The sequence below is a fragment of the Spermophilus citellus genome, assembly GCF_964194105.1.
Source record: "Spermophilus citellus genome assembly, chromosome: 3".
NCBI lineage: Eukaryota > Metazoa > Chordata > Mammalia > Rodentia > Sciuridae > Spermophilus > Spermophilus citellus.
The window spans coordinates 8,937,559-8,963,906 of NC_138184.1; the positions used below are offsets into that span (position 1 = coordinate 8,937,559).

The following is a 26,348-nucleotide window of genomic DNA, read 5'->3' on the forward strand; positions in this document are numbered from 1 at the left end:
GGGGGGGGGGGGAGGGCACCAGGTGGGAACTCAGTCGTGGATCAACTAGATCAACCTGGCCTTCCCACCCAGGACCATTGTTATCCCAAGAAACAGCCAGCTCTTATTTCTTTAAAACCGTTTACTTACAAACTTTAATTCAGCAAAGGTCTGTATGGGAAGATTGGGGAGAGGACATCCCCCTGAAGTGAATGTGGGCCCCAGAGTCAAGACAAGGAAGCTGGTGGCCCAGCTGGCCAGGGGCAGTGCCCAGGGTCACCTCAGGTGGACAGGTCCTGCTGGTGAGCAGGTGTACAGCCTATCTGCATGAGTCGTACTGGGCTGAAAGGAGGCCAGCTCCAGGGGATCTGGCCTGGGGTGGAGATGGAGCTCATCTTCAACAAGGGGAGACAGCAGAGGTTCCGGGAGATGGGCATGGGAAGACCACTCCCACAGGCAGGGGGATTGGTTGAAGCTGGCAGAGAAAGCCCGTCTCTGCACCTAGGCCTGGGTGAAGGGGTGGTGAGGGCTGGTTTGCCAAGACCAAGGCTTTGGCCTTCTACCGTCCCGGGGTTGGAGACCCTGGGTAGAGGGGCCCAATCCCCAGGCCAGAGCGGTTTGGTCCTGAGTCAAGCTTCTGGAGCTCGGCATCTGAGAGGCTCTGGCCAGCAGGGCCTGTGGCCCAACTTTAAGGCATCAGAAGGCAAGGGGACTGTGGTAGGGAGCTGGGGACCCAGGGCTGGGGTACTGGCCAGAGTGGGCAGGTAGGGGCAAAAGATAGTCATGCCTGCAGCAGACATGGGAAAAAGAGAAAAGTGTGGAGCTGTTACAAACTGCAAAGTGTGGAATGGAGGCCCAGACAGGCTGGACCTTGATGCAATCAGAGCTAGGGCTCATCCTGGATGGCTTAAAAAATAATAAAAATTAGAAAAGGAAACAAAAGTCAATTGTCAAAGTTAAAAAAGGGGGACAGTCTCTGATCCTCACGGGAGGTCAGGGAAACCTCCAAGGCACTCGAAAGGCCAAAATACAGGAGTGATGAGGCAGGAGAGGACTCCCAGAGAGCCGGGCACAGGCGGAGGACAGGAGACACAGGAGGCGGAGAGAGCAGACTGTGGCCCCTCTCTCTTAAGGCTGCGGGGTTTCGGCGCTGGGAGCAGGCCAGAGGTGCCATGAGGCTCCCGGATGCCACCATACTCCTTGGGCTCCGGCTGGCTGGTCAGCAAAGTCTTTCAGAGATTTCTCTATTACCGAAAGAAAGAAAATTAAAAAAAAAAAAAAAAAACACAAAAACACACGCCCGCACACACACAAAACAACACCAGAAAACCCAAAAGCGATTTGGTGCAGGCCCTTGAGCATCTCTAGCATTGGCCCCTTAGAAAATCCTCTTCCGCTTCAGGTAGGAGTCTGCGTAGTGGCCACCAAGGCCCTGGGAGTGTTGGCCCACGTAGCTACCCTCTGGACTGGGCTCAGGTGAGGGGAGCAGGTGAGCAAAGCTGCGTTTCTGGCCGCCCAGTGGGGTCTGGAGACAAAGGGCAGGGGGGACCAGATCAGGGGCCACCCAAGGGCTGAGACTTCCCAGCCTAGTATGTCCCCACCTCCTGCCCCTGCATGTACCTTCAAGAGGTGGCTGTGGCCATTGGGCCCAGGGCCCAGACCCAGGAGTCCTTCACTGGAGCCCAAAGGGGAGGAGCCGACTGCCTAGAAAAATGGGAGAAGTGGGAAAGGTCAATCTTGAGGTCAGAGGGAGGGTGAGAGATTTCTGGTTCATGTCTTGCATCTGCCACTTAAACCAATAAGGTCTGGGGCAGATTACTGTAGTTCTGAGGCTCAGTTTCCTCCTGTCAACTGGGGCTAATACCAGCTACCTGGATCAATGGTAGAGGAAGCAGGGAAGGCAAGAAGTCTACCACTCAATACGAAGGTATAGGGGCAGTGTGTAAGTGTTTTTCACTTTTCCCTGAGCAAGCACAACCGCTGCCACTGCCCCAGCCTTGGCTGAGGGACCAAGGGTCACAAAGCCCTGGAGGCAGACACCCCCAACCCCCACATCCTGGTTGTCCTTGGCTGGGGAGGCTCCTCACCTTGCTGAGGTGGCTCTGCTTGAGGCCAGCCTGCAGGCCGCTGGTGAAGTAGGAAGTGGGCGAGCCCGAATAGAAGTGAGAAAGGGGCCCCCCGCCACCTCCACCACTCCGCTCTCCAAAGCCACTGGGTGGGGGAGACGTCTGCAGAGAGGGGGTTGGTTGAGTGATGAAGACAACTGTAGGATCCCCTCTTAAAGGACTCTGGGCTTCACCATAATGAGCTTTGATCAACAGGAATGAAGAAAGCTGGCACATGGGGACCTGCTCTCCCTTGGTCCTTCACGGAACCCTGAGACCATGGTCACTTGAGTGAGCACAGGCTGGCCTGTGGGAGGATGAGCTCCATGTGGATAAGCGATAAACTGCCCCGGCTCAGCATCCTTCAACAGCCTACGAACTACCACATATGTGAAGGGACACCGGGGACCACTGCGCCCCTGATGAGCTCAGCTCCCAAGTGATTGGAGGAACTGCCTGCTGCCCCCACAGAATGGTGAGAAATTAAAAAAAAAGTTTGCAGCCAGGAACAGTGGCAGCCATCTGTAATAACAGCTACTTGAGAGGATTAAATGGGGGACCACTTGAGCCCAGGAGTTCAAGACCAGCCTGGGCAACACAGTGAGACCCTATTTCAAAAATAGATGGGGTGGCACAGGCCCGTAATTCCCAGCAGCTCCAGAGGGTAAGGCAGGAGGATTACAAGTTCAAAGCCTGTCCTGGCAAAAGAGCAAAGCCTTAAGCAACTTAGTGAGACCTTGTCTCAAAATAAAAAATAAAAAGGACTGGGAATGTGGCTCAGTGGTTAAGCAACTCTGGGTTCAAATCCCAGTACCAAAAAAAAAAAAAAAAAAAAAAAAAGTTAGCTTTGCTCAGCTATTAAGTAATGGGCCAGCCTGTTAACTGCTATAACCCGGGGTAGGATGAAAAGGCTACTCTTACCTTGTGTCGGCTAGGTCCATGAGGCCCTAGGGCTGGCTCTCGTGGGTGAGAAAAGAGCCTCCGAGGTCCCATATCCTGAATGAAAGGAGCAGAAACACATATGGTCTGAATCTGTGCCAGCCACCCTCCCCCCACCCTGCCCCCAGGAAGGAGGCAAATTCATGGTACAGGGCCTGTCACTAGGTGGGTCAGCTGAAGTGAGACCAGAAGTAGTGGGCAGGTGGATCTGGCCCCAGGGATGGATGCTATGGTGTGCAGACCCAAGGGAGTCAGAGATTCATAGTTTTTAAGGCAAGCTGGGAATCTGGGATGTGTGAACTCTAGCAGTTTTTATTCAGTCTTTTGTTGTTTTCCAATCCAGTGTGAGTCAAACCTAACACAGGTGGCCTGTGGGTGTCCACTTTATAATTTCTGATCAGTAGGTGGTGGGGATCTCATAAAGACCAAATCTCTGATATAGACAAGAATCCTCCTCACAGTGGAGGCAGAAATGGAAAGACAGGCAGGACTCTGAGTTCTTTAAATATGGAGAAACAGTAATGCCTAAAACCTCACAGGACAGACAGAAAGACAAATGCAGGGTGAGATTGCTCAGGTCCTGGGAATGGAAAGGCAATAGGAGCCTTAAGGGCAGGGACCATATCCAACATATCCCCTGGTGTCTCCCTAATGCTTGGCCTGGTACAATTAATACCAGAGAAGCAGAGTAGGAGGAGTGTCTCTTATCTGAAACCTTAGGAACCAGAAGTATTTTGGATTTTGGACTCTCAGATTTTGGAACACCTGTATATATAGGATGAAATATTTTGGGGATGGGACCCAAGTCTAAACAAGAAATTTGTTTCATATATACCTAACACACATAGCCTGAAAGTCATTTTACATGTATGGTTAACATGTCTGTATTTTGACTGGGACCCACCCACATGAGGTCAAGTGTGGAATGTTCTACTTGCATTGGCATGTCAGTGCTCAAAAGTTTTCAAATGTAGAACTTTTCAGATTTGGGATTTTTGCATTAGGGATGTTCAACTTGTATCCTTGAGCTGCTCTCAGGGGACAAGGGACCACAGAACCTGGCCCTCAGAGATGGCTGATCCCAGGCAGCCAGGTACTTACCGAGGGGTAGTCGAAGCCATAGCTGTCGGGCAACCCTGGTTCAGGGGGCAGGCGGGCGTTGGTGAGGGGGCTGAGCAGGCGGGACTTGAGCTGGAAGGCTTTGCTGCCACCACCACCTCCACCAGGGGTGGGGGGATTGGGCAGGGGGCCCTCAGCTGGGCGGCGGCCTCTCCCAGCGCCTCCCCAGCTACGGGCCTCCTTACCCGCTAAGTTACTGGCTGGGAGCAGGCTGTGTAGGTTCAGGTAGGGATTCAAGGGGATCCGGTAGTCCTTGGGGGGCTCCCCTAGTAGCGAGACCTGTGACAGGAGAGCTGGATTTGCAAGGTCCCAAGCAGAGGGGATGTCGCAAAGCGGGAGGCTGGAATGATGCTGTGTGCAAGGAGGAGCCTTACCCCAGGGGGAGTTGGCAGGGGCCCACTGTCCTTCTGAAGGCCTCTGAGGCCTGTGCCACGGAGTCCCGCAGGGGCAGGGGGTGGAGTAAGCTGGGCTGCTGGAGGACCCAGGCCCATGGTCTCCCGGTCACCCCCAGAGGGGCCCAGCAGTGGTGGTAGCAGGGGTGGTGGCTTCCCTCGCCGGGGTGGCAGCTCCGAGGGCAGGCCCCCTCCTACAGAGAGAAGAAGAGTGTCAGTCAGTGGCCTAGGCCAGAAGGACCCCTCTTCCCTGGGCCCTAGGGCCTCTGCCTGGAATACCCAGAGGCCAAGGGGCAACACTGCCCAACATCTAGCCCCTGATCAAATGCCTCTAAGACATTAACCTCCAGGGTGTGCCTGGCTACCCTTATAAGGTGAGCACCCACTTGACAGAGAGGTTAGGTCACTTGCCGAAGGCCACACAGCTGGGAATTTATAATTCCCAGGGAGAAAGAGAGCTGGGAAGGAAAATGGGACCTCAGAGGGGTGGGTGGGTGGGGTCCATGTTACCTGCAGACAGCTCTCCAAGGAGGGGGTTGGTGGGCTGGGCCCCAGGCTGGAGGGTGCCCAGGGGTGAGTCTCCCAGGATCCCAGGCTTCTAGGAACAGAGCAGAGACAGCTGGAGACAGGGTGACCTGGGTAGCAGACAGGTGTCACTCAGAGCCTTGGTCACAACACCCAGCACACCCAGATTCCAGCCCAGTGCCAGTCACAGGAAATACTTGCATGTCAGGACCTATAACCCCAAGCTCTCCACTACTACCAGACACATATACAGTGACAGTCCATAGGCACCCAAATCCCTTGCTGATCATCACAGATAGTGTTGACCACAGCCACAAAGGGTTTTGGTCATCTAGTCACACAATGGTTGAAACCCACAAATTCAGTGTCACTTGCCACCAGACACAGCCATATCACTGAATACACCCCAGTAAACTAAGCCAGTGGAGCATGTGTTTTCTGTATATTATGTGCGTCTGCGAGGGGCACTGGGCAGAATGAGGCCTGGAAATTCTTCCCTAGAAGCAAGATGGCTATTTACAACTTGCTATAGTACAGTGGTTTTTGTAGCCACACCCAGCTTCAGGTTGTAAAAGAGTGTGTCCAGTGTGGCCTGACCTGCCCCTGGCTATCTAGGCCAGCTGTCCCCTGCATAGTGAAAAAAAGCCAAACCCTGCCGTGAGAGAAGAGGCTGGTCATCCTGGGCCCTAGGGACATGACATAGCCAGATATCCCACAACTCCACTGGGGGACCACTGGCAGCACTCAGGTGCTAAAAGGGGAAGACGGGGCTGTGCAGTGTGGGGTGCAGAGGGAGCCCGGTGCCCACCATATGATAGTTACCTTCTGGCTCTGGGTCTGGGTCTGCAGGGCAAGCTGCAGCAGTGCTGTAGACAGGGCGGGCCCGCTGAGCAGTGGCATGGCTGGGGGGGCGCCCAGGAGGCCTGGGGGAGATGCAGGGGGAAGCTGGATAGTAGTCCTGGCTAGACAATCCCTTGTCCCCACTACATTCAACATTGCCTCAAGACTGCTGAGAGGGCAGGAAACTGAGGCTCTCAGAGAGCACCTAATGTGCCTGAAGAAGGGCCCAGAAAGGCAGGATCCACCCCAGGGAGGAATAGCCCGCTCTTCCCACCACCCCACCTGGCTGCCCCCAGCTACCTCTACCCTCAGCCTGTTTCTCAGCACCCTCAGGAGCTTCTGCCACTGAGGCTTGAGGAGAGCGCAGGGGAGGTGTTCTGATGTGAGGTGGGAGGGACAAGGCTGTAGGCCCTGGTGAGTACTTGGTGACGCTGCCTGGCCCCCTTACCCTGCTTGCCCCCTGTGCTGCCATGGAGCAGGGGGTTGAGCAGCAGCTGAAGGGAGGCAGACGGGCCCAGGTTGTTCATCAGCTGTAGGATGTTTGGCTCAGGCAGGAGCCCTTTGCCACGATTGAGGGCCTACAGAGAGGAACACAGGTGGCTAAGAGTGCTGCCAGCCACAATGGGCATCCCCCAAGGGCCCAGTGTCTTGAGGGAGGCCCCCATGCCTACCTTGGGGAACAGTCCCTCCCACACAAACTCACTGTGGCCTGGGCAGCGATGAGCGCAGCTAGCATACTGCGGCCAGGAGGCCCTGGGGCACAGAAGGAGACTCGCAAGTGGCTGCCCCCCAGGGCCAGGCCATCCGCCCTCTGTTGTGCTGCCTCCGCCATCTCCGCTGTCTCGTACTCCAGCACTGCGAAGCCCTTCAGCTGCCCATCCTGGCCACACGCCAGCTGTGGAGGAGATGGCCATGAGCACTGGGGCAAGTGACCATACCACCCTGAGTGCCATCCCTCATGTGAAGTGACAACAGGGACCAGATACTGCTCCCAATCATGACAGCAAGTCCTCAGAAGGGGTGGACTTAGTGCCAGGAACTTAGTCTCAAGTCCTGCTCCTGTGTTAGATCAACTCATCTTTGCAATGGCTCTGAGAAGCTCTCAGATCCATTTATCAGAGGCAACTGAGGACCAAAAGTTCAGCAGCCCAAGGCCACAAGGCTGGGAGGAGAGCAGAGCTAGGACCTGCCTCACATGGGTCAATTGCCCTGGGCCTCATGCCATGGGGAAGGGACTCTGATTAAGATTTTCCAGGGGCTGGGATTGTGGCTCAGTGGTGAAGCCTGGCATGTGTGAGGCACCGAGTTCCATCCTCAGCACCACATAAAAATAAATAATATGTGAGGTGTCCCTCCCACCTCACATAAAATAAAGGTATCATGTCCATCTATAACTAAAAAAAAGATTCTCAAGCACATCAAAACACAAGCTGGGAGACTGGGAGGTGTCCTGGAGTGCTGCCTGAGTTGGGCTGGAAAGAGTGCACATCCCTAGGTGAGGCAGGTGCCTCTAAGCTGGGGTTTGAAGCTGACAGTGCCAAGCAGGAGGTCATTCAGCCAGCACAGAGGTACAGACATGGTCAGAACAGGAACATCTCTCAGCTGCCCTCAACAGTAGCCATTTTGTTCTTCAGACCCACATGCCTTTATCCACAACTCTGAGTTCAGATATGTTCCAGGATTAAGACTTGGAGATTAGGACATTCAAATGCTGCACATAGTGTATATCACATCCCAGTCACCCCTGGAGTGGTCTAGGGCAGCTCCCTGGACCTCAAAGACATAACTGCTTTGCAGGAAGGCTAAAATAAGGAGGCCACAGATGACTCACTTTTGTTCAGGCTTTGTTGCCAAGTGGGTTTGCCACAAATTCAGGGAACCAGTCTCTAGTTTCTCAGGGTATTTCAGGTGCTAGAGTTGTGGGTAGACTCTGCCCCAGAGCAAGCAGATGCTCACCAGCACAGTGGTGACCGGCAGCAGTGCCCCGCCCCAGGTTGTAAGTGTGCAAGGAGGTCCCTCTGTGACTGACACAGACTGCACACTTACAGGCCACTGGCGTTTGCCATTGCACTGCAGAGGCCAGTGCCTGCCCTTTGCTGATGAGGAAACTGAGGCTGAGAGAGGGTTGGATTCCTGTCCAGGCTACCAAGCCAAAGCAGGGATCACAGGCAAAACAGGCTGGTGTTGTTCACAGGCCTGGCTCCCTGGGGTGGTAAAGGCTGTCTCAGGAAATAGTGCTGTCCATCCCTGTCCTTAATGACACAGAGAGGACTATTAAGGTTTGAGACCAATGCAATGTCCCTAAAATGGTATATGGCACAGGAGGAGTAAGAGCGAGCTTATGTCCAAATACAGAAAGATAAAACGAAAGTGCAGAAACCAAGCCAAATCAAATCAAACCAGGAATGACAATTTGGGGGGATCAAGAACAAGGAAAAGCAGGAATGTGTACACCCATTTTGAAATGTACATAATTCAGGTTGAATATCCCTTTTCTGAAATGCTCAGGACCATGTGTTTTGAGATTTTGGAGTTTTTCAGATTTCGGAATATTTGCATGGACTTTATAGAATGAGCATCCTTAAAAAAAAATCCAAAATCTGGGGCTGGGGATATGGCTCAGAGGTAGAGCGCTCGCCTGGCATGCATGACGCACTGGGTTCAATCCTCAGCACCACATAAAAACAAAATAATGTGTCCACCTAAAAAACTAAAGATTCATAAATGAATAAACATTAAAAAAAATCCAAAATCTGAAACTTTTTGAGCATCATGTCAATCAGTCCTCAAAAAGTTTTGGGGCTGGGCATAGTGGCGTACGTTTATAGTCCCAAGTAATCAGAGGGTTGAGGTAAGAGGATATCTGGAGCCTAGGAGTTTAAGGCCAGCCTGGGCAACACAGTGAGTCCTCATCTAAAAAAAAAGTTTCAGATTTGAAAGTTTCCTATTTCAGAAGTTTGCATTTGGTATGCTCTCTCTATATAATCTTGGTAGAAGGAGACAAATTGGTGTGAGTAGGATCAGCCAGAGAAAGTGCTAGGGGCTGGGAGTCTTTGCCACTGGCCTTTCAAGATCTGTTGAATGTTGAATTTTATATATATTTTTATACATTTATATTTAGTTGTAGGTGGACAACAATACCTTTATTTTATGTTTATGTGGTGCTGAGAATCAAACCCAGTGTCTTATGCAAACCCAGTGCCTCCTGTGTGCTAGGTGAACGAACACTCCACCACTGAGCCACAATCCCAGCCCCTATTGAATTTTTCAAGTATGTCTAGATTGCCTTTCACAAAATAACTAAGCAGAAAAGACTTTTCAACAACCAAGGTATTGGGATACTTTGTTTTATACACACACACACACACGCGCGAGCGCGCACGTATATGTATATATATGTGTGTGTACATATATATATATATATTGTGCTGGGGATGGAATCCAAGGTCTTGAAAATGCTGAGTCACATTGAGCCCATGATCCTGCTTTACATATATTTCTATAGTAAATTTTGCATATTTACTATATAGCAAATATTTTAAAGTAAGTTTTTTTTTGGCACTGGCGATTGAACCTAGGGACACTTAACCACTGGGCCCTGCCCTCTTTTATTTTGCGACAGGGTTTGCTAAATTTCTTAGGGCCTTGCTAAATTGCTGAGGCTGGCTCTGAATTTGCCATCCTACTGCCTCAGCTTCCAAGCTGCTGAGATTATAGGCATGTGCCACTGTGTCTGGCTTAAAGCAATTTTGTAATCAAATAAGGCAATTAAGAGGAGCAAACCTGTCCATGAATAAATGGCAAAATGCTCTCCCCACTAGGACAGCAAATTCCCAGCTTGGCATTTGGCACTGTACCTGCCTGGCTAAGAGTGTGGGCCCCAGGTCAGCTTCATAACCTTGAACCATAGCCTGCCTCTCACCGGCTGGCTGACCATGGCAGTCATGACAGGTTCCTACATCCTTGTACATCCTTGTCCCTGGTGTTCTTATCTGTAAAATGAGACCAGCAACCAGACACACCTGACAGAATTATTAAGAGCATTAAACAAGGTGCTCAACAAGGGGCAGGGGAAGTCTCCCATTTTAGGCATGGGCCAGGCCTGGTTTTGAGGCTATGGGAGGTTGTTAGGCCAGGGCCCAGCACCTGCTAAGTGCCTAAGCAGAAGTGCTGGTTTCAGCTCAATTTCAGAAAGCACCTCACCTTCATCTCTGGTCAGGCCCAGTGCAGAGGCCCAACACATATCTTCTCATAATCATTCCTATCTTCCAGGGACTCAGAGGGTCAAAGGACAACAGTTTCTCTACATGGGGACTAAGGCACATACCTTGACATGCCTGACTCCTAGCACTCCTCCATTCAGGACCCTGCACATGACTGTGAGCTGCTCAGAGGTGGTCACCTCAACGTGTGCTACACAGCAGACAATAACTGGGGTGTCAGTGTGTGTAGCTCAATGGTAGACTGCTTGTCTAGCATATGCAAGGCCCTGGGTTCAATCCCCAAAATCAAAAAAGGTAAAAATAAAAATAAATGAATGAATAAATGGGTGGTAAATGTGTAAATGAAAGAATAAATGGGCAGCTGTTCATAATACTCCACTCAAAGTAACTACTAAGCGTGTGGGGTGATGCCTGTAGTCCCAGATACCTGGCAGGCTGAATTGGGAGGACCACCTGGTTCTAGGGGTTCAAGGCCATTCTGGGACATGTAAGACCCCATCTCAAAAAACATAGTAATAAAAACCACAGCACTACTAGCCTCATTTCAAGATGGGTAAAGTGAGGCTCAGGGAGAAGACCTACAGCTGGCCATGCTCCTGTGGTCCTTAGCTTCCACACAAGAGAATGAGGTCACTGAACTACTGGTCTGTTTTCAGCTCCACACAGGGCCCAGCACATAGGTGTGCAACAGAGGTAGCAGATGAATGAGTAACGAGCATACAAGGAGTCAGGTTCCTATGGATACCTGAATTAAATGGGGCACCAACATTTCAGTTACATGAGAATACCATACCCACTCAAAGTTGCAAACTTGAGGTCTGAACCCACAAATGTCCCATCTGAGCCCACATGCTGGCTTCTGGATAGCCCAGGACTCTGGAGCCAGGTTGCTGCAATGAATCCTGACACTACCAGGCATCCTCAGCTTTTGCTATATCCAAGGCTATATAACTGTGGGCATGTCACTTTACCAACTCTGTGCCTCAGTATCCTGAAAATGGGAATGATACCTGTTTCTCTGGCTTGTTACAGGACAGTAAATTGCATGAGAAGTGCTGAAGGAATGGCCTCCTTGGGCATCTGTGGATAAGACTTCTGGAGGCTCTGAGAGAGCTGGGCCTAATTTGCTCTTACCCTACTGTGCCTGACACAGGGCAAGGAACACACACAGAAGTGCCTGGCATGTGTGACTTGAACAAACAAGGAATTGTCTTGCCAAACCAATGACACTGAGTCACTGACAATGAGTGATTTCCCCAGGGTTCAGAGTAGGGCTGGAATCTGACCAAACCTGACTCTCTGACCTCAAGACACAGGGTCCTCCTATGAGACCATGCTAGGCCCCCATATCTGGTGCTCAATAAACATCTGATGCTTGTATGAGTGAATGATGAAGTGTGAGCAGGGCTCAGTCAAGATCAGTGACTCTAAAGGCAGCCTTGCCTGCCTTTGATGGGAGAAGAACCCAAGAGAGGCCTGCAATGGATGGGATTCACACCCCAGCCATCCAGTCCAATTCTAGGCTCTCACCTACTGCACCCCAGGTCCTCTTCCAAGAACCCCATTCAAAGTTGTGTGGCTATTGCTTTACTGAAAAGGGAACCAGATTAGAGAAGCAGCTGACTCCAAAGGACCCTTCCTAGATACTTTGGGCTGTCATCTGCTCCCAAAAGTCTCTTGTACTGGGCCCCAGACTCACCTGGCAGAAGGTGGGTGTGTGGACTGTAGACAACGCCCGACGTAGGGCATCCACGTCACTGAAGCCTGGTGGCAGGCGGTCAACACAGAGGCAGCGGGAGTGGAGGAGGGCAGGTGTTAGCTGCCCAGCATCTGTCCAGTGCACATATAATGTGCGGGGGCCCAGTGGCTTGCCCAGCAGGTCCGACTTGGCGCGGGCAGCCGAGTCCTTCTTCATGTACTCCGCAAAGCCATAGCCCTTGGAGTGGCCAGTGCGCTCACTGTAGACCAGGAAGCAGCGCTCCAGGCTGCCGAAGGGCCGCACCAGCTCCTCAAACTGCGCCTGTGTGAGGCTAGGGGGCAGGTTGGCCACACACAACAGGGCATCCGTGGGCTGCAGCTGCACCGACAGCTCGCGCTCCCGCAGGCGGCTCTGGTGAAAAGCACTAATGGCGGCTTCGGCTTGCTCCCCATTCAGCAGGGTCACAAAGGCTACGGAGCAGGGGAGCACAGGTCAGCCAGGGCCCCTGAGGGCCTGCCCCCAACTCCATGCTGTCTAAACCAGATGTGACTTCAGAAAGAAGCCACCAGACATCTCAGGCCCCCGCTAATCCCAACAGTTGCCAACCTTGAGCAGTTTATAGAGAAAAGTGCAAGCCAGCCAACTGGGGCTACAGGGTTCCACGAGGCCCACTCCCTCTGTCACCCCTCCACCTGCTCACAACCTATAGCAGTGTTCATCAGCTGCACCTGATCTGTCCTAGGAACTTAGTGAGAAACTTGGGTGACAATGAGAAGAGTAGTTAAATACATGGTCAATGGAGCCTGGATTTAAGCCCCAAATCCAAAATGGGCTCTGAGCTTTTTCATATATCAAATGGGAATAACTTAATCCTCACAACCACAGGTCTGGGGCAGAGGAAACAGGCCCCCTGCCCAGTAGAGAATGCTTGGCTTTAAAACCAGGCAGTCAGCCAGGCACGGTGCTACAGGCCTGTTGCCAGCTACTCAGGAGGCTGAGGCAGGGGGATCACTTGAACCGAGCGGCTCAGGGACAGCCTGGGCAACATAGTGAGACCTTGTTTCTAAAAAAAAAAAAAAAAAAAAGAAACAAAAAACAAAATAAAATTAACCCAGGCAGTCAAGCTCTGGAGGTCCATTCTGCATCCCTCATTTGCCACTGTTCAAGGCCATCAAATGTCCCTCAGCCACCGGCCATTCCAAATTATCAATCCACCTAGCAGTCACAAAAAGCAGCTTTGTTCCAAAAGGTACTCAAATGGTGCCATACCCCGCTCAGTGTCTTTGTTTTCTCTTTCTTTGTTTTTTTTTTTTTTTTGTATCAGGGTTTGAACCCAGGGACATTTTATCACTGAGCCCTTTTTATTTTGAGATAGGGTCTAATTTGCTTAGGGTCTTGCTAAGTGGCTGAGGCTGGCCTCGAACTTGCAATTCTCCTGTCTCAGCCTCCTAAGTCTCTGGGATTATAGGCATGTGCCTCAACCCTCAGCTCCAGTGTCTTCTATTTGCAAAGTCTGTGTGGCCCAGCCTTATGATCTGGCTGGCCTTTTGCATTTCTTGCTATTGCTTCCTGGACCTCACCAGGCACACTGCACCTGGGGCCTCTGTAACTGCTATTCCCTGAGTATGGAAGAGAGGACCCCTCCCTTAACTGTTCAACCCCAATCCACCTTGGCCTAAGGCCAAACATCACTTCCCTGGTGAAGCCATCCTGACTACTCCTATGATCCTGGTTCTGTGCTCACACAGCATCCTCCCTATAGCTTTTGGTCCCTAGACCATTTCACAAAACTTCATGATTGGAGCTGTTGAATGACATCCTTCTTCCCAGACTAGACCATCTCTGTTTGGTTCATAGCCGTGTCTCTGTGACCCAGCACAGAGAAGGTGCTGAATAAGTATTTGCTGAAAAACTGCTTGAATGAAAAGTGTCATTCAACATCTGATTCCCCATGCTTGGCACGTACAGTTGGCTCCCTATAGCACAGGTACCACATCTGTAAATTCAACCAACCATGAATTGAAAATATAGGGGGGACTGTGTCTGTACTAAACATGAACAGATTTTTTTGTTGTTCCCTAAACAGTAAGTATAACAACTATCTATATAACATCTACATTATATTAGGTATTATAACTCATCTAGAGACGATTTAAGATATACAGGATATGTGTGAGTTATATGCAAATATTACACCATTTTATATAATAGACTTGAGCATAATCAGCTTTTGCTATATCCAAGGCAGGTCCTGGAAACAATCTTCTGTGGGTACTGAGGGGCAAATTTACTAGGTATTCAGAAACTATTTGACTTGTTGTCCCCATGGCTATTTACTAAGCATCTTGTATATGCCAGACACAAATGCTAATGCATCACTTGTTACTTGCTTATAGCCAGAGTGAGGACAGACCAGGATGGTCTGTTTACCTCCAGGGCCCAAGAGTTTAACTACTACCCTAGTCTGCCAGGTAATCCCCAAAAGGCACCCTCCTACCTAAGTTACAGCTTGTCAGTGAAGCCTCTGTGAGGTCTAACACCCGGCACAATCCTGGCAGGACATGTTTACCAAGGGCCTTTCACATAGGAGGCCAAAGCTGCCCACCTGGGTGCAGCCTGGATAGAAAGGGCACAGCTAAGATCAGTAGCAAAAGGAATAGCCCAGAACCTTATGGGTGCTTGAGGAAGTGGAGAGGCTTGTGCACATTTTTGCAAGGCAGTGCCAGAAAGGTCTCAGACAGGTTTTGCGGAAGGAAAAAAAAAATGATCAAGGTTTGATCAGATTTGCAAGGAGACTAGAGTTGGGTCCATGAGGGAAGCAGGAGGCAGGCTAAAATCATGGAAGCAGAGAAGCTACAGAGGGGCTGCCATTTAAGTAGAGATGGAGGGGGACACAGAACAGGTAGAAGCCAAGAAAATGGAAAGCTCAAAGGAGAAAAGACCTGGGTGACTGGCTGGCTGGGGCAAGTAGTGCGGGAAGAGGGTGAGCCCAAGCCCCGGTGTCTGGCCAGACAGCACAGAGAAGAACAGCAAGGCTGTCCCAAAATGGGCACCTTGGGACAGGGGACAGACTGGTGCTCATGCTGCACTGGCCTTGGAAAAGGTATTGGAACCAAAGTTAGGAAAGGAGATGCACAGCCAAAACCCTCCCATCTTCAGACTCTGTTTTCTCCTGCCCTGGTCCGCCCCACTTCCCCACAAACCTGTCCCTTTGTATTTGTCCACAAAACAGTACTTGAGCTCATAGTCGCTGAGTAGGTTGTGTACTTCCTGTGGAAACAGAAATCAAAGGACAGGGAGTCACTAGGGAACAACCAGGTGCCACCTTCAGGTAGAACAACTATACAGGTGGGTGAATTACCACCCCGTTTTACAAATGAGGAAACTGAGGTTTAACAACATTATTTGCCCAAGCCCATTCTGTCCATCCCCAGCAGAGCTGATATTAAGAGCCTGGCTGCAGATTCCATGTGAATAACGCAACACAGAGTGTGTGCCTTCAGGAAGTTGTTGAACCTGTCTGAAGCTCCATCTGCAAGTTGACTGTTTTTAACAACTCTAATTAAGTATTAACAAACCCATCTTGTATGTGAGGAAACTGAGGCTCAAAGAGGTGAAGAAACATGTGCAGTTGGTCAGGGCAGCAGTGGGAACACTAACCAGGGGTACCTGACCAGGGAGCTCATGTACCTAATAAGCTTACATTGTGTGGCTTCACATGCCTCCCATTTCCCTCTTGTTACAGGGCCACCTTCTCACAAGCAGCTTCAAGGGGAGGCTGGGGGCCTGCTTGTGCCAGATACACTGTACACTTTACAAGAGGGACAGTGTGTTCCCAACTGAAACAAGGTAGGCACAAGGAAGAGCACCAGCTCTAGAAACAAACCAGACAAGGCACAGTGACATCTGCCCGAGTCTGTCCAAATCAAGCTTTCCTAACATTCTTGGGACCCCACTTGCCATGTACCCATGGCAAGAAAGGCCAGTGGCAGGTATGCTGGTGGGCCAGGGAACAGGGATTCTCAGCAGCAGAGAGTAAAGCAATCCAATCCCCTCCATTCCCACAGGGCACTGCAGTACCGATGGCATTTCCCTGGGTCCAAAGAGCACGGGGAAGCACTGCCCTAGAAAAGGGCACTCCTAGCAGGAAGATTAGCCAAGAGGAGCGCCACAGAACACAGGGCCGCCTTTCCTGCACAAAGATGATGGCAGGAGACCCCATTTTCCCAAAACAATCCTGAGTCTTTGGGGGAAGGCAGCTACAACTTCCGGATCTACCTCTTAAAGAGTCATGAATAAATGCGTGATATGGTAGGAAATACTCTAACCCTGAAACTTTTAGATATGAGATCCCGCCACTGGACGGAAAAGGGGTGGGGGGAAAGCACAATCTGAGCAGATGGCACCTCCCAATCCGGTAGTCCATTCACAATCCCCCATCAGGGCTAAAACTGTCCGCCCCCTAACATTCCCCGCCCCTTTCAATCACTCCGTCTAGCCCAAGCCTGTGGTCGCCCCTAGCAACGTCTTCGCTCAATTCAAAGTTGGTTTCTCCCTTCATCATAGTCCCCCCACATCTCGTTCTTGGTCTCTTCCGACCCTGCTGAGGATCCTGCGCCCCCGCTGATGCCCCCTGGGCGACAACAGCATTGGTGTCGCCTGGTTCCCCCCGCGCACGCGCACGGTGGTATTTCCCGCCACGCTCCCACAGAGGCCCCCCCCATACCTGGTTGGTCACGTCCCCCGGGAGGCCCCGGATTAGTATCTTGCGGCGGTTACGGAACTGGCGCTCGGTGTGTTCCAGGCGTTTCCGGATCTCTTCTGGATCTAGCGGCGGTAACTCTTCTTCGGGAGACCGGTGCTCCGCGGCATCGCTGGCTTCAACCTCGGTCCCAGCCTCCGGGCTCAGCGGGGGCCGGTGAGTAACGGACACGTCGGCCGCCATCTTGGGAAACCCGGCGCCTTCTGGGACCAGCGAGCCAGGGCGGAGCGGCATAGAGCGGCAACGAGGGCGCACCCGCCGATTGGCCGAGAAAAGCCCCGTCTGTCTCCCGACCCCTTCAGACCATTGGCCAACAACACCCCCCCCCAGCCTCTTAGAGTTCTAGCTGTGTCTGGGTCGCCGCAGACTCCGCCCCCTTCCTCCTCCGCGGGGCCATTCAGTAGATTCGCGGAGCTGTCGGAGAGTCCCGCGGCGCGGGTGGAATCAAGCCGCGGATTACGGAATTTATAGCCTTTATTGATAAGGAAGTTGAGAATACAGCCAAAGCCACTGCCGTCTTTGGCCCAGTATCCTGGCATTCCGCAGCTTAGGACTGCTCTAATTCCACTGCCTCTTTCGGCTGCACAGGCCTGAGGTGCAACGAGGTGTCTTGCTGGTTCACGTGGTAGAAGCCGCTCCGTGTCTGCTTCCCGAAGATGCATATTAAGGCCACTATGGCAGTCACCACGCCTAGAATCACTAACACCCCTATGAGGATGCTGACCACGAAGGAGTTCCGAACTGCACAGAAAAGCTGGGAGTAAATATGTGTACTCCTGCCCCTCCTGAGCTTGCCCCTTCATCCCCACAGCCCCTTTTTTGCTTACCCTGAACGTGCATCACCACAAGCCAAGTGTACGTGCCCCTTGGACTGACTGCCTGACAGTGATAAGTGCCATTGTGGTGTAACTTGACAAGGAATGGGGTCCCAATGGGCACCTCACGTCTGGAGCCTTCATGCAGACACTGTAGCTGGGGGACTGGGTTGCCTCGGGCCTCGCATTGCAAAATATGACTAGTCCTATCTTTCCACGCCAGTCGCTGAGGACATTTGGCCGGGTCAATCTTGGGACCATCTGTGAAACCATCATGTGATCAGACCCCAAAATTCCCCAGAGGCACAATGGGGCAAGGGAAATTCAAGTCTTCCTAAGATAGAGGTGAGGAATTGAAAGATCTGATAACTCACAAAGGACACGCAGCTGGACAGTCACGTTCCTGTGTAAGACCTCTCCGTCCACTTCCAGGATGGCATTGCAAAAGAAGTAGCGCCCGTCGTCGCCCTCCGTGGCAGTTACCTGAAGCTGGGCGGGTTCTCCTGGAGCCCGGGCCAGATCCCCGTCCAGCATGACCTGGACTCGGGGCCCAGCTGTGCAACTCACATTCACTTTGGACCCCTCCGTGACGTTGGTCTCGCTCAGGTTCAGAATGGGCCCTAGGAAGGCTAAAGCAGGGCATTGCCCAGGGGTTTACTGGCCACCACCCTCCTACCGCCCTAGCCACGCCCTCCACCAGCCCTGTTCTCTCGAGGTTTCCAGGCACCAGGCCGAGAGTTCCAGGCTCTGCCGGATTTGGGGTAGAGGTCCTGCCCACACTACAACCCTAATTTGGCAGCTCTGGTCTCTCCCCTGCCTAGTCGCCCCCAAGTGCCACGCCCTGGTGCAGCGGGAGGTCCTTCTTTGTACCTCCTCTGGAACTGCTTTCCTTCCCTTCCCTTCTTACTGAAGACAGTTAAGTTCGCCCGGGCCTCCCGACTTTCGCCCCCCAGGGTCACGTTGCAGACAATTTCCTGGGCACCCTCCTGGTCTGCGCGTGCTATGACTGTAGCTGTGGCCCTGAGCGTGTCTCCGTGGATCGTGACTGCAGGATTCACCATCTGGTCCCCCAGCGCCAGTTGTACTTGGGCCTCAGAGACTGGGAACAGCCCATCCAGGGTGCAGTCCACTGGCCACGAGGTGCCCACCTCCAATGACAGGGGAGCCACAAGGCGCGGTGGAGCCATGGGAAGGACTAGGAAGAAGGATAGTTGTGAACAAGAGGAGGCCTCACACAGTATCCCTCATCCCTGCAACTAGGGTCCTCTTCATGGGATACATTTTCACTTGGGTCACTCCCTTCCCAGAACAACCGGCATGGCCATAGACCTTCCTCATGGGGCCTTCTCCCTTAGGCTCCTGCTTTTTTTCCTGGGGCAACCTTGTCCAGTGGCCAAGGGTATGCCTTCCCAGAAATTCTTGAGGTCCACAACACCCCCAACTCTGATTCAGTTCATCACCCAACTTCTGCAGCCCCCTCCCTCACCAAAAGTTCGTAGCTGCCTGGGGGCTGAGGTGTTCTGGAACAGTCCCAGCCCTCTGGGCCGCAGGTCCAGTTCGGCTCTGCACGTGAACTTGGCACCATAGTCACCTCTGCCTGCCAGCACTGTGGCAGTGCCCTCTGCTGGCTCCCCCACTGCAGGTTGCCGGCTCAGTTCCTCTTCCCCACGGAGCAGCACCAGGGTGAGCTGGGCCTGGGGTGCTCCGCCCCACACATGGCATTTCAGGGTGAGGTTCTCACCCACTGGCTGCCAGGGGGGAAGGAGGTCCAGCTCCACAAGCTCTGGGAACCCTGGCAGAAGGGAGGAGAAATGTATTTGTCAGCCAACCAACCCTGCAACACCCTACTGCTTGAGACAGGATGTCCCTGCCCAGAACTGTAACCCCGAACAACTTTTTTTTTTTTTTTTTTTTTTTAGTCACTAAAAAAAAAAAAAATTTCTGGTACTGTGGATGGAACCCTGGGTCTCTGGCATGCTAGGCAAGCACTGTGCCACTGAGCTATATCACCACCCCACCCCCTGTTGATCTTTGTCAGTTTATTCTAGCAAACCTTCAGAGGGCAGAAGAGAAATTTCCTTTCACCCCTACTGCAGGCACTAAAAGTCAAGATTTTCTGTTCCCAAGGATATCACAGCTAAGAAGGAAAAAAAAATGAGGAAGGAAGAAGATGGACACTTTTTTTAACCACTTATGATATTCATATTAGTCATTAAAGTTCCTGTTTAATCTAGATTTTTCCTTATACTTTCCACCTTCAACTTCAGCCACCTTCATGCTCACATCAACCTAGTGAAATCTTGATCATTCTTCTTTTTTATTCTTCCCCAGCCATAAAAAGGAGAGGTGGGGTGATACACTCGGGGACATACAGCCAGAAAGTGACAGAGCCAGGGTAGAATATGGGTCTTCCAAACCGCAGATGTGCATCCTGGAAGTCATACCTAGGGACTAACTAGGCCTTTCCTCCTAGCTTCTGGCCTTGACTCCTGCCTTGGCCACTTCCAGAGACTATTTCTGTTTTCTCCAATCAGTCCCAGATGCTCCCATCTGTCACAATTCACCTGCCATGCAGCAGCCTCTCAGGATGCTCTGGCATGCAGTCACTGGGAACACAATACTCCAGGGCTAGTCCTCTCCCAGGGGTGGATGCAGTGCCTCTCACAGGCACACCTATATAATCCTGAGCCTGCCAGGTGTGGTGACAAATGCCTGTAATCCCAGTGGCTGCAGAGGCTGAGGCAAGAGGATCATGCATTCACCCTGTCTCAGAATAAAATATAAAAAAGGGCTGGGATGTGGCTCAGTGGTAAAGTGCCCCTGGGTTCAATCTCTGGTCCAAAAGAGAAAAAATTCTGAGCCTCCTTTGTGGAACAGGTCACTCTTGGCCTTGACAACACAAACCTATTACACAGAGTTCCATTGACTGGCTGCTATGGAAGATATTTAACATCTTAATTTGTATAATTTCAATATGTCTCCACCTTCACCTTGGCTACCACTGGGCAGGGATAGTGGCCTGCAGGTCAAGACTGTGATGCTAGTAATTGGGATCTTGGGGTTGGCAGAGGAAATCCTGACCTAGTTCCTGTGGTGTAAATGCTCCCACTCTGGCTGACCTGATGCCACTTCACATGATGCAGAATTAAGAAGAGATGGCCATAGCTTGTCAAGACAAAGGGCACTGGACAAAGGCATCCCAGTGAGTATCCTTCAGAAGCTTCAGGGTACAGGCCCAGGTTATGGTCATGGTAAACTCAAAACATAGATAGGAACATACAAAGAAACATATATAGGCAAATAAACACAAGAGGTCTACATTCATGTTCATCAGTACAGATACAAGGCTGTGGTGTAGCTCAGTGGTACAGCATAATCTTAGCATGTGAGAGGACCTGGGTTCCATCCCTAGCATCTTAAAAAAAAAAAGAAAAAGGCAGAAACACTGACACATTGACACATCAACATACACTCATACACATCCTGAAATGGACATGCACAAACATTTTGATATACAGAAGGATACACACATAGGCAGAGATACTGGTGCACAGACATAGACGGACATTCAGAGACAGCTAGGCATGGTGATGCACACCTGTAATCCCAGTGACTTGGGAGACTGAGGCAGGAGGATCACAAGTTCAGCCTCAGCAATTTAGAGAGGCTCTAAGCAACTGGGTGAGACTCTGTCTCAACATAAAAAATACAAAGGGCTGGGGATGTGGCTCAGTGGTTCAGTGCCCCTGGATTCAATTTCCGGTACCCTCCTCCAAAAAAACGAACATTCATAGGCAAATAAACACAGATGCTAACATACACACATACATGTACAATCACATAGTTACACAAACATCTATATAGACACTAGTGCACACACAGGCATATATATAATCACACATACAGTACACTTACCTATGCAGATTGGAATCTGCTACTTTTGTAGATTATTCTAATCTTTGCTTTTTTTGTTTGTTTGGTTTTTTTTTTTTTGTTTGTTTTGTTTTTTTTTTTTGCAATCCTGGGGATTGAATCCAGGCCCTCACACATGCTAGGCAAGCATTCTGCATTTTACCACTGAGCACTTTATATTTTATTGCCCAGGCTGACCTCAAACTTGCAATCTTTCTGCTTAAGCCTCTTGAGTAGCTAGCTGGGGCTACAGAGGGGTACCACCACACCTGAATATTTTATTGTATTATAATTATTATTACTTATTTGGGTACTGGTTGGTAGTGGGAATTTAACCCAAGGCTGCTCTATCCCTGAGCTACACCTCCCAGACCTTTTTTTTTTTTTTTTTTTTTTTTTTTTTTGAGACAGGTTCTCACTAAGTTGCCCAGGCTGGCCTCAAACTTTCATTCTTCCTGTCTCAGGAGGATCCCTCCCTGGGATTACAGACCTGTGCTACAGCTGCTGAGAAACTCTGAATGATCCCTAAGAAACCAGTAAGGGGAGGGCGGGGCAGGGATTTGGGAGCTGGGGTGTAGCTGGGTGAGCGCTTGCCAGGCATATCTGAGGCCCTGGGTTCCATACCCATCAGGGGACAGGGTACTTTCTGGAATCCACAGTTGAGATGCATTTCTCTGTCTGCCTGTGTCTGTCTCTTTTGCACACAGCATCCAGGTCTGAGCCCTCGTGCATCCTGCAAACTCAGGATCCCCATTACTCAGAGCCATTGGCCATCTGCCCCCGGCACTGAACAAGGCCAATCCCACCCCAGGCACATCTACTCACGGTACACAGTGATGTTAGAGGAGCTTGTCATCTGGGAGCCATTACAGAACGCGGAGCAGATGATCTTGCTGTCACCAGTCACATTGCTGAGGCGGAAGGCTGCCCAGCCCTGGTCTTCACCTATGACCTCCTTCGGTAGGGATGTTTCCAGGGTAATGAGCTCAGGATGAGGACAGCTGGTGCTGCAGTTAACTAAGAGAGACCTGCCAGCAGGAAGCACTGGGTCCTGGGGCTCCATCTGCAGGGAGAACTCCTGGCTCTGGCTCTGGGCACCTGCAAGAACAGGAGGAAGTTCTGTGGTTGTTTAGGTGCCCACAACCCACCCAGCAGCAGGCCCCTTTCATGCCCAGATAACGGTCCCTGCTCTGGTGATGTTCCCAGGCCCGTGAGGAAGTAAGGATCAATGAGGGATGTGGGGGGCAGGGGAGGAGGTCAGAGGAGACTGATTGGGCTACTGGGGGAGGTCGGTCAAGGAAGGCTTCCTGGACAGCCAGTTCTGAAGCCTAAGTAGGAATTTGCCAAGTGAAAGAAAAGAGTGATTCTGGCAGAGGGAGCCACACAGGCAAAGGTGGGGTTTAGATAAACCTGGGAGTAAATAAGAGGCCTCTAGTACTGAACGGGGGAGAGAGACGAATCTGGAACAGAGCATACGTCACAAGCAAGGACCCAGCCACCCCCAAAATGAGTCAAGGAGTTAGAACTGTCTCCTGGGGATGCTGGGGAGCCCATCGTCAGATCTGCATTTGACTGAAGGGTTTCCAGGGGCGAGGGCTCAGGATGTGCAGTGCTTCGCTTTCTCTGTTCCCTCAACCCCTGCCCGTCCCTTCACCCAGTCCACCCAGCTTGACCAGCCTCACCTAGGGGCAGCAGACAACAGGCCAATAGCTGGAAGATGACCAGAGTCCGGCAGGCTCCCAGCAGCAGGCTGGAAGGTGTCATGGTGGCCAGGCTGAGAGGAAGGTGCCTTTAGGAGGTGTCCCACAGGGGACGAGGGAGGAGACGGAAGCCAGCAGTTAAGATTGCAGAAGTGCAGGGGTTGCGTTCTTCCCCAGGCCTGGGGTGAGTAGGGCGAGTCCCGCCAGGGACCGAGGATGGGGGTCCCAGATGGAGGCCAGAAGCTGGGGAGTCTACAACAGGGACAGGGCAGGACCCGGTTGCTCTGCTGGCACGCAAATGAACCCACAGGAAATGCTGACAGGATAGCAGCTGCTTTTGCTGTCAGTCCTGGAAGCCTTGAGGGTGGGGAGTGAAGGGGGATGACACACCTTCCGTCTGAACTTAGGTGCAGGGACAGGGTTCTGTCCCCAGAGAGGAAGTTAATAGGAGCCTCTAGTACTGTCCTTGAGGCGATAAGGCAGCATTTCGTTTTCTTTTTCCTTTTTTTTTTTTTTTTTTTTTGAGACTAGGTCTCACTATTGCCCAGGCTGCTTCCAACTCCAGGGCTCAAGCAATCCTCCTGCCTCAGCCTCCTGAGTAGCTAGGAGGCTGTATGTGCCATCCGGCTGCCAATAAGGTGGGATTTCAAGGCAGCATTTCAAGGGGCCACAATGCCGGGATTGCTAGGCATAGTTTCAAGGGTCTGTGGGAGATCGCAACCCTCTGGGAGTAGGGGGCAAATAAGAGATTTGGGGGCCACAGTAAGGTGCCTTAGGAAATGTGAGCCACAAAAATGAACAAAGCCAACACTTTTTGGACTTGTGTGCCAGGCCCTGGCTGACCACTGAGGACCTGCACATTTGAAGATTTGGGGGACCCCATTTCCTGCAGGTAGTCCTGAGGTGGGGTGTTTTGGCCACAGCTGGGTCCTGAGCCACTGTCTCCCCAGGATGCTGCTCGTGGTTGGCTTTTATCACCATTCTATTCTCCCCTTTCTGTCCTCTCCAGGCAGCTGGTCTCTACTCCAAAAGAAGGATCTAGGGGTCTAGGATCTAGGCATTTCCCCTCCCACCCACCCCATCTCTGGCCTCTGATCAGCCTTCTGGGCCTCTGATCTGAGCTCCAGAGAGGGACCTTGTTGTAGGCCTTGATGCTGCCCCTGCCTTCACCCACTCTCTATCCCTGGGCTCATCCGAGCACCCCCACCCAGAGCACTCCCCCTCCAACCAGGTTGCCCCTCTGCTGCCCTCTCTACTCCCCAAACAGTGCATTTCCCAGCCTAAGTTGAGAACTCAATTTGAAGCTAAAGCCCAAATCAACAGTATTTTGTAGCTGGGCACAGTGGCGCCCGCCTGTAATCGCAAGAGACTCAGGCTGAGGATTACAAGTTTGAGGCCAGCCTCAGCAATTTAGCAAAGCCCTGTCTCATAGTTAAAAAAAAAAAAAAAAAAAAAAAGGGCTGGGGTTGAGCTCAGTGGTAAAGCATTCCTGGGTTCAATCCCTAGGACTCCCCCCAAAAAATATTTTATAAATAGCATATCTGATAAGGGATCAATATTCAGATTATAAAGAATTCATACAACTCAACAACAAAAAATAACCTTGTTCAAAAATGGGCAAGAGATTCAAACAGACTTTGCTCCAATGATGTGCTTTTGCCAATAAGCATAGGAAAGCTGCTCAACACCACTAGTCATTCAGGAAATGCAAATCAAAACCTCAGTGTAAACTGGACTTGGCTACATTCGTATGTGGTATCCCCTGCTGGGGAAGCCAGTGCAGGGTAACTTGAGCCCAGGAGTTTGAGGCTGACAGACAACCAAGACACCCCATCTCAAAAGTAAAACAAAAGAAAGTCTCTGATGAGATGCCATTTCATGCTCATTAGGATGCCATAACCAAAACCAACAAGGAGAAAATAATAAATGCTGGTGAGGATTAGAGAAACGGGAATCCTTGCCCTTCATTGGTAGAATGTAACATGGTGTAGCTGCTATGGAAAACAGTTTGGCAGATTCTCAAAAAAGTTGAACATAGAGCGGTGTGCTTCCACTTATTCGAGGTCCCCCACATAGGCAGATTCAATGTTGTGGCCCAGTGTTAGAGCGCTTGCCTCACATGCCTCACATGTGTGAGTTACTGGGTTCAGTTCTCAGCACCGCATATAAATAAATGAATAAGATAAAGGTTCATCAACAACTAAAAAAAACTAAAATAAAATTTAAAAAAAGAACATAGATTTACTGTATGACCCAGCAGTTCTGCCTCTAGTTGTGTGTACCTTAAGGAACTGAAAGCAGGGACTCTGATATCTGTACACCCATGTTCACAGTGGCATTACGAACAGTAACCAACGAACAGCAACTCAAGCACCCATCAGTTTACCCATCAGTGGATGAATGGGTAAACAAAATGTGGTTTGTCCATAGAAGGAGATATTATGTAGCCCTAAGAAGGAAGGTTAGGGGGCTGGGGATGTGGCTCAAGCGGTAGCGTGCTCGCCTGGCATGCGTGCGGCCCGGGTTCGATTCTCAGTACCACATTACAAAGATGTTGTGTCCGCCAGTAACTAAAAAATAAATTAAAAAAAAAAAAAAAAAAGAAGGAAGGTTATTCTGACAAAGGTTACAACACAAATCTTATTATTATTATTTTTTTCTTTCCCACTGCTTGGGATTGAACCCAGGGACACACTACCCTAGCTATATCCCCAGCCTTTTTTTTTTTTTTTTTTGGTACTGGGAATTGAACTCAGGGGCACTCGACCACTGACCATATCCACAACCCTATTTTGTATTTTATTTTTAAAGATGGGGTCTCACTGAGTTGCTTAGCACCTCGCTTTTGCTAAAGCTGGCTTTGAACTTGCGATCTTCCTGCCTCGGCCTCCTGAGTCACTGGGATTACAGGTGTGCACCACTGTGCTCAGCTCCCCAGCCTTTTTTATTTTTTTCTTTGGAAACAGTCTCACTAAGTTGTCCAGGTTGGCCTCAAATTAGTAATCCTCCAGTCACAGCCTCCTGAGCTACTGGGATTACAAGGGTATACTATCATGCCTGGCTTATGTGATAAACATGAAAGACATTATGTGAAATGAGGTAGGACAGTCACAAAGGACACATGTTGTATGCTTCCACTTATTCCAGGTCCCTCACATAGGCAGATTCATAGAGACAGTAGAACAGAAGCTACCAGCAGCTCAGATAGGAGGAGGTATTGTGTAATGGGTACAGAATTTCAGTTTGGAAAGATGAATAAGTTCTAGAAATTATAGTGGTATTATATTTAATGCCACTGAACAGTACATTTAAAAATGGTTAAAAGGGGCTGGGGTTGT

General features: G+C 50.9%; 2 protein-coding genes across 4 annotated transcripts; both read right to left on the reverse strand.

The window, feature by feature from the left end:
• Positions 1 to 35: 35 nt before the first annotated feature.
• RAVER1 (ribonucleoprotein, PTB binding 1) lies at positions 36 to 16,967 on the reverse strand. 3 transcript variants are annotated; one of them, XM_081283960.1, is made up of 14 exons: positions 16,548 to 16,967; positions 15,025 to 15,091; positions 11,822 to 12,291; positions 6,603 to 6,794; positions 6,348 to 6,477; positions 5,882 to 5,982; positions 5,045 to 5,132; positions 4,517 to 4,728; positions 4,328 to 4,421; positions 4,125 to 4,159; positions 3,006 to 3,080; positions 2,067 to 2,207; positions 1,600 to 1,683; positions 36 to 1,504 (listed from the first exon to the last, which is right to left on the reverse strand). In XM_081283960.1, the coding sequence occupies exons 1-14, from the start codon at positions 16,815 to 16,817 to the stop codon at positions 1,358 to 1,360; spliced, it is 2,106 nt and encodes a 701-aa protein (XP_081140086.1). In that variant the 5' UTR covers positions 16,818 to 16,967; the 3' UTR covers positions 36 to 1,357. The 3 variants fall into 3 exon arrangements, with proteins under 3 accessions (XP_081140086.1, XP_081140085.1, XP_081140087.1); XM_081283959.1 differs by having other exon boundaries at positions 38 to 1,504; positions 4,125 to 4,421; XM_081283961.1 differs by lacking the exons at positions 36 to 1,504; positions 1,600 to 1,683; positions 2,067 to 2,207 and adding an exon at positions 2,214 to 2,391 and having other exon boundaries at positions 4,125 to 4,421.
• A 72-nt stretch (positions 16,968 to 17,039) lies between these two features.
• ICAM3 (intercellular adhesion molecule 3) lies at positions 17,040 to 23,206 on the reverse strand. Its single transcript, XM_081283964.1, has 7 exons — positions 22,993 to 23,206; positions 22,136 to 22,408; positions 18,885 to 19,190; positions 18,306 to 18,593; positions 17,773 to 18,027; positions 17,411 to 17,659; positions 17,040 to 17,324 (listed from the first exon to the last, which is right to left on the reverse strand). The coding sequence occupies exons 1-7, from the start codon at positions 23,072 to 23,074 to the stop codon at positions 17,131 to 17,133; spliced, it is 1,647 nt and encodes a 548-aa protein (XP_081140090.1). The 5' UTR covers positions 23,075 to 23,206; the 3' UTR covers positions 17,040 to 17,130.
• Positions 23,207 to 26,348: the final 3,142 nt, after the last annotated feature.

What these genes read in the sequence shown, in the direction of transcription:
- RAVER1 (XM_081283959.1), bottom strand. Translation starts at nt 16,817, where the DNA reads ATGCCGCTCCGCCCTGGCTCGCTGGTCCCAGAAGGCGCCGGGTTTCCC. An exon ending in CGGGGGACGTGACCAACCAG is followed by an intron (nt 15,092 to 16,547) that starts GTATGGGGGGGG and finishes CTGTTTCCACAG; the next exon opens with GAAGTACACAACCTACTCAG. An exon ending in CAGCACAGGGGGCAAGCAGG is followed by an intron (nt 5,983 to 6,347) that starts GTAAGGGGGCCA and finishes CATCTCCCCCAG; the next exon opens with GCCTCCTGGGCGCCCCCCCA.
- ICAM3 (XM_081283964.1), bottom strand. Translation starts at nt 23,074, where the DNA reads ATGACACCTTCCAGCCTGCTGCTGGGAGCCTGCCGGACTCTGGTCATC. An exon ending in CTGTTGTCTGCTGCCCCTAG is followed by an intron (nt 22,409 to 22,992) that starts GTGAGGCTGGTC and finishes CTGTTCTTGCAG; the next exon opens with GTGCCCAGAGCCAGAGCCAG. An exon ending in CTCTAACATCACTGTGTACC is followed by an intron (nt 19,191 to 22,135) that starts GTGAGTAGATGT and finishes CCCTTCTGCCAG; the next exon opens with GGTTCCCAGAGCTTGTGGAG.